General features: G+C 41.7%; 1 protein-coding gene and 1 pseudogene across 1 annotated transcript in view; both read right to left on the bottom strand.

Moving 5' to 3' along the window:
• The window catches only part of LOC109951595 (intestinal-type alkaline phosphatase-like), a 17,026-nt pseudogene extending 15,938 nt beyond the window's left edge, over positions 1-1,088 (bottom strand).
• A 3,459-nt stretch (positions 1,089-4,547) lies between these two features.
• The window catches only part of LOC109951590 (eukaryotic translation initiation factor 4 gamma 1), a 32,089-nt gene continuing 25,652 nt past the window's right edge, over positions 4,548-10,984 (bottom strand). The window contains exons 15-27 of the mRNA XM_020586183.1: positions 10,123-10,413; positions 9,913-10,024; positions 9,700-9,814; positions 9,286-9,533; positions 8,910-9,037; positions 8,444-8,616; positions 7,558-7,683; positions 7,349-7,430; positions 7,106-7,204; positions 6,838-6,972; positions 6,639-6,720; positions 6,290-6,430; positions 4,548-6,084 (exon numbers count right to left, since the gene is read on the bottom strand). Coding sequence (XP_020441839.1) covers positions 5,903-6,084; positions 6,290-6,430; positions 6,639-6,720; positions 6,838-6,972; positions 7,106-7,204; positions 7,349-7,430; positions 7,558-7,683; positions 8,444-8,616; positions 8,910-9,037; positions 9,286-9,533; positions 9,700-9,814; positions 9,913-10,024; positions 10,123-10,413 — 1,914 coding nt within the window. The 3' untranslated portion in view covers positions 4,548-5,902. The remainder of the gene's footprint in view (positions 6,085-6,289; positions 6,431-6,638; positions 6,721-6,837; positions 6,973-7,105; positions 7,205-7,348; positions 7,431-7,557; positions 7,684-8,443; positions 8,617-8,909; positions 9,038-9,285; positions 9,534-9,699; positions 9,815-9,912; positions 10,025-10,122; positions 10,414-10,984) is intronic.

The raw sequence follows: 10,984 nt of genomic DNA, 5'->3' as shown, positions 1-10,984 counted from the left end.
TGACGACATGTGTTGTTGACCTCTTGGCCAGGTCACCCTTGTAAAAGAGATCGTGATCTCAATGGGTTTTTTACCTGGTTAAATAAAGAGAAGTAAAACATAAATGGGCATTAACAAAAGAGATAAATAACATTATGCATGTGCATACATGTGCATGAAATTCTAAATGTAATATTTAAATATTAAATGTAGTCAAGTAAAATGAATGTTGTCTCTAAATTTGTTTCACATGCTTCCTGTCTAAACTCAAAGGCTTTTATTCAGCAGGTCAATAGTGACTGCTGTGTCCTTTCTGGGTCAGACTGTTCTTGGCTTTTTGTTTTTATTCATTTAATAAAAGTTTATCTTTAGTAAAAGGTGAGATTGATAATAAATGGAACTGAACAAACTATCTCCATCACACAAATGAGATGTACATGCTAAATGGATTGGTGCGCTAACACTGTGTGGTGAGTCCAACAGGCTGACACACTGTCACACCCCATGTCCTCACTGGAGTGGGCTTCAGCAGCTATGGGGCCAGCAGACTGTTTCGTGCACCCGCTGCCATCTGCTACGGAGTCGTGATGTGATGATATAAGCTTATTAATTTACTGTACACATAGTAATGTGTCTGTGTGAACCTGCGATAATCCCCATGGGAATAAATGGGTCGTGGCAGCAATTAGTCAGGAGGAGGAAAAAGGGTCAGACATAACAAAATAGTCATTTGTAATGCTAGAACAAAGGGAGAAGAAGGGCATGAATGTAATGACAAAAAAGTATGAAAACTGATACAGTATTTCAGAAACTTCCCTCATCTTTTTACTGAGAGTTGCAGTAAAAGATTGATACCACAGATTCTATGTAAAGATCATCTATACTTTATATATGATACTAACTCACGCTGGTGGTTACCATAATTAGCACAGACCCTGGCAACATGGAGAAAATGCTAACATGTCTGTCAGAATTCAATGACAAAATATGTCTACCATCACCACTACGGACTAATTAACACATTTTGCTTTAAGTTTGGAGGCTCTGCTAACTTGCTTTTGTTACCTTTGACATACCAAGGCTAGCAAGTTACCCCTGTTTTCAGCCATTTTGCTAAATTAAGCTAAGTCCCCTGGCATTTTGACACCAGCTAACACTGACACTGTGCGAGATGGTTGATACACCGTGGGCTAATACGTATAAACAGACTATCATTCACACCTACAGTACAGACAATTTAGAGTTGCCAATTAACCTGGACTGCGGGATGAAGTCGAGTACCCTGAGGAAACTCATACAAGTACAAGGATAACATGAAAACTCCACACAGCACCGTGAGTGGCCACGAGACTCAAACCTAGAGCCTTTTGGATGAGGCAACAGTGCCAACTACTGCACGCCTTGCCACCCCCATTCAATACAATCAAATGTATTAATCCAACTAGGAGCAATTTGCCTGGAGCAGCTCACACAACAGACAAAATCCAACACATTTAAAACATCCACTATCCAGGTCCTACACAGCATTTAGCAGTTGAACTGCAGAGAGAATGAGTACCCATAGAGTAACTATTAGTTTTCCAGTTTTAGAGCCTCCCACACTAATCCTCCCATAAGACATAATGTGAACATTATTGTGGGTGGAAGCAGAGGTGCTTATGTGTGTGCCATGTCACATCCTATGGGATTTTGTTCAATTGCTGCTGTGAATGTTTAGGTCAGGGGCAGAGAGGCGTTGGAAGCTGGGCTTTATGACTGACCCCTGGAGCAAATCCTGGGAGAGGAGGTGGCGTAGGAGGGGAGAAAAAAAAAGACTTTCAAACAGCCAGAAATGAATGCAACAGGAGGAGAACGCTGTTACTGTACATGCTCCTACACACACAATGATCAGTGTAAAGCTCCAACAGTAAAACATCTTTCATATTGTAATGGTAGCAGATATTTCACGACTCCCCTACACCATATGCCTGAAAATAACTTCTAATGATGGTAAGGATGCAGGCGGCCATGTATTTGATTCTACAAAAAGTAAACCTTGTTTTCGGGGAATCTCACTGACCCGGAGGAAAGATAAATGCCAAACAAAGAGAAATGTGGTCCCAGTTTATGTAAAGCACTAGCAGTAAATCTTCCCTGGTTCTCTACCACCTCGAGCATGTGGTGCCACTGCAAGCCACAAAGGTCTTTACTCAGCCTGACCTGTGTGTGCTACTGATAAACTGCATTGCACCATGTTTCACAAGTCATAAGAAAAAGAAAAGATTTGGTGGCACTGACATTTAAATCTAGAAATGTAAATTTTGTGAATCACCATCTATTCACTGCATATTTAAAAGTGCTAAGTGAAAAAGGAACTGGACCTGTTGAAGTTTTCTTCAGATTTTAATTTGCACTTTTAGATACAGCAAGTCCTGGGTGACTGAGAATTAGTCATCCATCAGGGTGACACGCCATCTGAATCACTTCCATGTCCCTGGTTTCAGCTTCTCCTGATCCTGTAACTGATCATCTTAGAACAGAAAACCTCAATTAAGCAGGCAAGGATTAATTAGTGTAATGAGGTGCAGCTAGGGAGGCAGCAGCAGGTTAACAGGTGTGAAGAGAGCAGGGGAACCCACCAAGGACTCCTGGACAGGAAAGGAATGACTGATAGAAAACATGGATGCTCCAGAGAAAATGGGAGACGGAAACAATGAGCAGGCACAGGAATAAAATAATATATTTTTCTGAAGAAAAGTGGAGCTCAAATGACTTTGAGGGGGCTGTTCAACCAATTCAACTCTGATGGAACAGAAATATGTGAGGCAGTAGGCTACTGACATCCAGTATTTAAAGCACAATGGCCCCCTCTAGTGTTTTTAGGACAATAAATACTACAGCTGGAGTGAGTGTGAGGATGAAATTCCATATGCTGTCTCCCCATTTTATACTATACTAATCAGGGTTGTAGCTGCCATGGAGGTGGTCAATACTTTCTCCGGAATTTTAGGGGTCTTTAGAATATTATTCCTGACATTGCAACAAAAGCTTTGAAACACAACTTAGAACTTAATGTTGGAAAATAAAACATGTAGAAGAAATCTCATAAGTTCACTGAATATACGATATGAACAATTCAAATAAGAAAGTTAAACACTGTTTTGGTCCCAGGGTCGGATACATTAAGGGAGTTCATGTATAAGACTTTACCTAGAGGGAAAATTCACACTATAGCAGTAGAGACAAGCTAAGAGGTAAATTAAGAGATAAAATTAAATTCGCAGACAACGCAACGGCCATCGCTCTCGTCTAAGATGGCGACGAGTCTGTGTACAGACAGGAGGTTGAACAGCTGGTCCTGCGGTGCAGTCGCAACAAGCTGGAGGCTGAACATGCTCCAAACTGTGGAGAGGACAGTGGACTTCATTAGGATGTTACAGCAAACATTTGTTTGCTGTAACATCTGAGTTTACATCAACTCATCAAAAATATTTAATGAGGTGAATCAATTTCGTAGTTTGCACAAGCCCCCCCCCCAAAGACTGTACTTCCTATTAAATTTTTGCAGTCTGTTTTAAATGTTTTTATCATTCTGTAATTCAATCATGTCCCAATTTTTTAAATTCTACATTTTCTTATGGATTAAATACAAATATATTGTATTTTTGACCTTGCATTTAGCTAGTTTTCATTTTAGTTTATTTTTAGGCAGTAAAAACTGTTTATACAGCTGTATGCTATTTGTTTAAGTGCCTGAATTTTAGGGGAAATCAGTGCCCGTGAAGATTAATGTAGTATTTGCAAATGAGAAACAATAACAAGTTTTGTTTGCAGAAACTAGGTGCCTACACCTACATATTACAGTGGATTAGAAAACAGTAGTGCTTAAAACCTTAGGAGGAAATGATGTTACATGGTACAAAATGCAGCACTGTTATGTTTAATGACATCATATTCAGCTATATATAAAAAAATGGGTAGCCATATAAAAGCAGTGAAAGAAAAACCAACAGAAGCCTACAGCAGTCAAGTCCTCTGTACGGAAACTCTTTGACAGTGGATAAAAAAAAAAAAAAGAAAACAACTTACAGATTTGCTGAATCATTGTGTCTTGGCCGTTTGTCATCTCAAACGTAGCCAACTAATCATGTAACTAGGATCAGTGATGGCCAAGTCTTATTTTCTGGAGTTCCCCAAAAAGTCCAGCACAGCGTTGCTCAGTCCAGTCTGTGGGTAGCGATCACCCTAGAAACATGGAAATGGGATCATAGATGCATCCAGTTTTTTTTCTAGTCTGCTGCTACAGTGACCACAGCCCTTTAACCAGCAGACTGTCTAAATACACGACTCCTCAGGGATAAAATCCATCTCCCATCCAGGACATCTGCCACGTAGAAACCAATACAAATCAACTAATACAACTTCTGAGAGTTTTTAACTCTGGTTTTCAAAAGGTTCAAATTCTACCTTTGTTGAAAGCTAGTCAGAGACTAGCTTGGAACGAGCACTAGCTCACCATAGCTCCAGCACCAATCGGCTCAGGACTTGTGTGCATCAACGCTGCCACAACAAAAGCACTTTTGGGGAAGTTTTTCTTTTTACTTGCAATGATCTTTATTATCTCTTCCAGTTTTGAATGTGAAAAGAGGCATTACTTCTCTTTAATTAAATATATTTTTAATAAAGTAAAGCAAAAAAGTATGTACACAATTTCAATTAAATCGTAATCAACGAATTGGGGTGGGTAATTATAAACACCTTCTGCCAGCTGAGGAGAGAAAAATATAAATAGAGGAAAACTGCAACTTTGTTTCATAGAAGGAGAAAATTACATAAGCAATTTTTTTATGAAAACAAACAAAAAACCCAATCCATCATATATTTACAGAACTCTCCTGAAGTGCATTTCCACCAATGGAAGCAGAAAAGGCCTTAGGATTTGTACTGTTAAACTTTACTTCACTAAAAGTCCTTTTTCATTAAAGTGGATTTGTCGGTATACTTGTCAAGTTTCAATAATATTTCATCTTTTAAAATCTGATAACAGGCTTCATCGGAGGGTGCAGCCCATGCTCTCCCTTTCGCAAGTCCACAGTTTGTTTTTTGAAGTGTTAGAAACAAGTAAAACAGACACAGGGGAGTTTGGGGTTTGGGATGAGGGGTGTCAGGAAAGCATCGTCACCCCCCAGCAGCAAGACGGTTAATGTTCACCGCCCCTCTTCTCAGTGACGCCATCCTTGTAAAGTCCACATGAAATCCTCAGAGTCCACAACCGTTACTGTAACTTCAGTCTGAAATGTCCGTTCGACAGCTCTTGCCGCTTTTCTTTGTAGTTTTCCCATTTTATTATAAAACGCATACTCCAATCATCCAACACTGGAAAAATTAAACAAAAAGCTAGTCGTCTACATAAGTGTGTCATGTAGATCAAACACCATGCGTGCGACATGTTTCTGTGTCATGTTCACATGATAAAAGATGAAGTCATCAAAAATATAGATTCAAACTGCCTTTTTAAATTTCATGTCATTAAGCAAAGTTTCTTGAATAATGTTGCCATGGTGAGAAAAAGCCACTTGAAAACGAGAGAAATCTAAAAAAACAACAGCGAAGGAAACAGCATGATCTCCCACGGCTTGAAATTTCTCAGCATTCACTCGCTTTCATATTGATTCTCTGCATTTATCCTGTATTCTCATTTATCTCAAAAAAGACATTTGGTTGTGCAAGAAAAAACAAAAACAAACAAGAAAAAGAGCAAAAAAAATAAAATGATCGAATGTTCGATCCACAATACAATCTCTCCCAGTTGAAGAATTTTTTTTTTCTTGATTTTTGTCTGTATGCAGAAGGATTTTGCTTATTCAGACTCGTCTGAATCATCCACAGAACATTTGCTCCTGCCGGGACTTCTCTAACCTCCCACCAGCAGTCTGAGGGGCCCCTAGCTGTTGTCAGACTCGTCCTCGGCCTCTCGGAGCCAAGTGAAGAAGGCGGTGACGGACTTGAGGGCCACGCCCTTTCCCTGCTGCTCGGCGGGGTCTTTGCTGGACTCCCACTTATAGAAGGCCTCCTCTTTGATTACATCCTCGTCATAAAGTGTGTCAAAGAACATCCGCAGCAGATCTGATGGAGAGAACGGATATGCAAAATGTTCACAAGAAAATTAAATAACAATTTGAACAAAATTTAAAACTAAACATTTTAACAACAACCATTTAAATCAGCAATGTACAACATAGATATTAGACAGATGTTTGGGGCATCTGAAATCGGTAACAAACGTCAAACATCAGTGGTGGCAAAGGACAGCATACAATGAACCACTCACTGGCAGGTTGCTCCATCTGCACCATCAGGGCCTGCAGGGCGTAGAGAGCCTGCAGCTCCTTCTGCTCGTCCTTGAGGTATTTCTGCAGCAGTTTTGCCCTCTGTTTGATCTGCTCACCGTCCACCTTGTAGGGGTTTTCACCTACAGAGGCAAATGCATTTAACAGCACTCTCTTGGTACAGGACTGGGACCAGCTAGGACTCAACATGCTGCAACAGTTACATTCAACTATGCCTATTACCTCAGTGACATGCCCTCACACTATCTTGCTCAAAACCAACAATTCTGTCTTTATCTAGTCCACTTTGAAGTCTTTAATGACAAAAGTGAAAAGTGACATTTGACTCACAGATGATTGCTGACTGGCAGATGGAGGTCATCAGAACTCTGACAAACATGTTGGACGAGGTCTGCTGCTCATCTAGGTTAGCCTACAGAGAGACGTTTATTTACTGAGAGCAATCTGAACAGCTTAGAGAAAAGAAACCCTGAACAACATAATGGCTGAAACTGCAACTTCAATAAGCTGATGAAGCTGCAACACAAACCTCAATCCAGTCAAAGATCCTTTGGTTGTCGGCCTTGTCTTGGATCAGTCTGTCCAGCTGCTTGCTCAGCTCTGAGGAGCTCAGCTCCTTTGTTTTGCTCTTCTCTGACTCATCACCCAGTGTGAACTCCACGTTCTATAGACAGAGTGGCGCACACATAACTTTTCATACCATACACCTCTGGTTACCTTTACATAATCAAATTTTCATTCAGTATATATGTGAAATTTCTCAGTTGATCACGACAAGTTAACAAGTAACTCCTCACCTTTTCTGTCACAAACTTGTTGACGTCTACATCCTCAGGAAGGAAGTCTTTCCACTGGAGGCCTGCATCCCTCCACATAGTTCCTGCCTTTTTATGGCTCTGAAGGGGGAGATAAAGGTTCAAGCCCAGCCACTAACATGTCTCCTCCCCCATCTCTGCAGCCCTTTGCCTCCTGTCTACAGCTCACTGAACAAAAAATGTCTGAAAACACAACTTTTATATAGATATAATTGATTAACTCACCATTTCTTTGCAAAGTAAAGTGAGGATGTGGACCAGCAGGACTCCAGCTTTGCCCAGAGGGATCAGAGGCTTAGAAATCTCCCTAGAGACAAAGAAAGTCAGCGCAAGTTAAACAACAAACTAAAATTACAAACAGTCCAAAAAGATACCTTTTCTTACAGATTTCTCTTTCTAACTTTATAAGGGGCCACGTGAGGCCTGGGACTAACCTGAAAAGTTCTCCCATGGAGACACCTCCCTCATGGAGCATGGGAGTGATCAGCTCTGCCAGGTACAGCCACATGTGGGGGATGTCTATGGCCATGTCTTCAGCCACCTCCAGGATTTCCTGGAGCCTGAGCACACACACAGTGCACCAACATCAAAGTTGAGTCAACAGACAAAAGAATACAAAGCAAGCAAGTTAAACAACACATGAGCAAATTAAGTGTTTTAAAGGCTACAGTTCATGGATCAGTTGAGTCTGGCTGGGAACAAAAAAGTAAACAGGAATAAGATCTACTCTAGACCGGTGAATAATCCTATAAAAGAAAAATCACTATGCAACATGGCACAACAGCGCAGATGCCATTTGCTCATTGCTGTGGTAATTATCTGGCAACATATCAAGCCAAACTATGGCAGCAGAATATCAAATACAGAGAACGTCTTGAAAATATTGTACAAACTGCTCCAGAGTTGGTCTGTGACCAGACTACGACAATAACATCCCCATAAGATCTGCCATAACATCAGATTCTAGCTGAAAGTCCACTGACTCAGTAGGGCGTCAAGAAAATTTGACATTTATTCAAAAATTACTGAGCTACATCTTTAAGCAAACCACCATTACTGAAATATTGTTTTCTTAAATAATTTTCAAAACTAGTGATATCAGTGTGATTCTAAATGTTAAGGGCGAGTTTTCATAGAATCATATTATGGGGGTCAAACTATCATGGGAGTACCACTTTTAATTGGAATAGCATTAGGGAGAAACTGAGCTGCTTGGTGGAGGTTTGCACTCTCTGAATGCTGTCTAGTTATGAGATGCACTCTTTTGATAGCTATTCATGTGCTTTATGTGAAAACCCCTCTCTGGGACTCCATACTGACCCTTTATAGTACTGCTGTGTTAGAAGGATGCCAGTCTTAACAAGCTGATGCAGCAGCAGGCCCATGTGCTCCCTGGCGATGGTGCTGCGCTCCAGTGTCGACTCCAGCCCGTTTCGTACAAACACAAAGAGCAGCTGAGTGCTGTTCATCTCCTGCACACACTGCAGAGCCTCCTGGTGGGACACAGAGGGAGACAGACGGTGAATGCCAACGTGCTACCTGCCTCTCATAGCTGTCAGACTTCTGTAATGATGTAAATGTGCCTGTAATATACACACACGAGATTTACTGCTAATGCAAAGTGAACCTTTCCTTCTAATGCTGTTTCACATTAAACGCATTCATAACCAAAGGGTGACGACTTGCTGTGAAGCACCCATAGGAAATGCACAGAGGTAACCGTCACAGACAATGGCACGTATAGCTCCATTTCATTTTTTTTAAACAACTGCGCATCACTGCACACCTTCATGTCGTTGATATGGAGGTATTCCTCAATGATGGCTGTAGACTTCTTGTCCAGCTCTTCCTCGGTCAAGGCAGGCTTGGTGGGGGTCTGGGGAGGTGGAGGGGTGGCAGCCTTCTCATGCTTCACTGTTCACACATGAAAAAGGTTCATTCTAGAAATCTGAATTAATGGTAACATTGACTGAAACAAAGTACCTCTCCTAGTTTTCCTGTTGAACATATTTTTATAAATATAGCATGTGGCTCAAAGTTCATAGATAAAGCAGCTGATGAAAAATGTTTCCTGATGTAAATACCTTTTGTGTTTTTTTCTCTTTTTGGATGGAATTTGAAAATATAACATTCAGATCTCCTTTAAACATTACGCCATCTACCATTCTCTTTGCTCCTGGCTCTCTCTCGGCTGCCTCGGTCTCTGTCGTCTGTCATGCTCGATATCCGGCGGACAGGGTCAGCTGACCCACGCTGCTCTCTCTCCCGACTTCGCTCCTCATTCTCCCGGCTGAAGCTGCGTTTGGTGACCTGCAACCGGTTTCGATCACGGTCATCCCGTCGGTCAAAACGGTCACTGCCTCGATCAGAGTGGTCGAAGCGGTCGCCACGCTCTCGACTCGAGCTGTTTCTGAACAAAGACAAAAGGGAGCGCAGAGTCAGGGAGATATAATGTAGGCACCGAGTCTCAAACAAAAGAAGGAGCTTGTTACAATACATCCACCACAGAGAATATTTAAAATGGTCGCACTGTTTTGTCAAGAGTAAAGGCTGTGTGCTGTGTGTCTTGTGCTCACCTCTGAGGAACTCGTCTGTCTGAGTCAAGTGAAGAGCCTGAAGAGGATGACGGCTGCTGCAGGGCTGAGAACCTGTTCAGGGTACTGGTGGTTGGGCGACTGCCCAACTCTGAGCCTGGAGATGAAATTACACAGTTAATGCAGAGTTTCAGTTCTGAGGTGTGCATTTAGATTTCTATTTGATATATAACCACATCAGTCAAAGAAACCTACCAGAATCTACAGGTTTGGCACTGGTGCCACCGCTGCTGCCCTTACCCCAGCTTCCCCATGTGCCTTTACCCCCTGGAGCAAGCAACTGATTGTTGAAGTCAAGAACAGGAGTCTGAAAGAAGAGACTGCTGGTTAAAAACACAGACATGTAACAAGATTGGATTAAAACATTTCTGTGACACTATGGGAAAAGCTGCTTCCCTCTCCTACCTTAGTGATTTTGCTAAGGCGAGAGGTGTCAATGGGTCGGTTCTTGGAGATGGGTACTGTGTTCCAGCCCTCATCCTGGGGAGGAGCACCACGGCCTGGAGTGTGAGGGCCCCCACGTCCCCCAGGACCTACTCCACCCATTCTGCCTCCTGGACCTCCAACTGAATCCTTTTTGGAAATAAGGGCTTGCTGCACCTTCATGTGCTCCCTGTGCTCCTCTAGCTCGGCCTCTTTGTGGATCTGGTCGATGGTCTTGGGGCCCTGGTCGCCTCGCCGAGGCACCCAGTTGTTCTGTGATGGGATGGTGTAGAGGTTCATGGGGTAGGAGAGAGATTGTGAGTACCTAGCAGAAGTAAGTTACTACAAAACAATTCATTGTCAGCTGCACTTTTAACACGATTTGCTTACGCAGGAGGTTCTGGGTGTAAAAAAAAACAAAAAAAAAAACAGATTTTCTTTGAAAGATGTAAATAAGCAAATGACATAAAATGTCACTCAAAACATAAAAAAAACCCCTGAACATACAGTGGGGCAAATAAGTATTTGATACACTGCCGATTTTTCAAGTTTTCCCACTCACAGAGAATGGACAGTTCTGTAATTTCATCGTAGGTACACCTCTACTGTGAGAGAAGAATCTACAAAAAAAGTCCAGTAAATCACAGTTAGATTTTTTAATAATATATTTCCATTTTATTGCATGAAATAGGTATTTGATCACCTACCAACCAGCAAGAATTCTGGCTCTCACAGACCTGTTAGTTTGTCTTTAAGAAGCCCTCCTATCCTCCACTCACTGCCTGTATTAATTGCACCTGTTTGAACTCGTTACCTGTATAAAAGACACCTGTCCACACACTCA

Source organism: Monopterus albus, unplaced genomic scaffold (genome assembly GCF_001952655.1).
Source record: "Monopterus albus unplaced genomic scaffold, M_albus_1.0 scaffold8.1, whole genome shotgun sequence".
Lineage (NCBI taxonomy): Eukaryota > Metazoa > Chordata > Actinopteri > Synbranchiformes > Synbranchidae > Monopterus > Monopterus albus.
The sequence above is the reverse complement of the archived record's forward strand: the minus strand, read 5'-3'. Positions and strand labels throughout refer to the sequence as shown.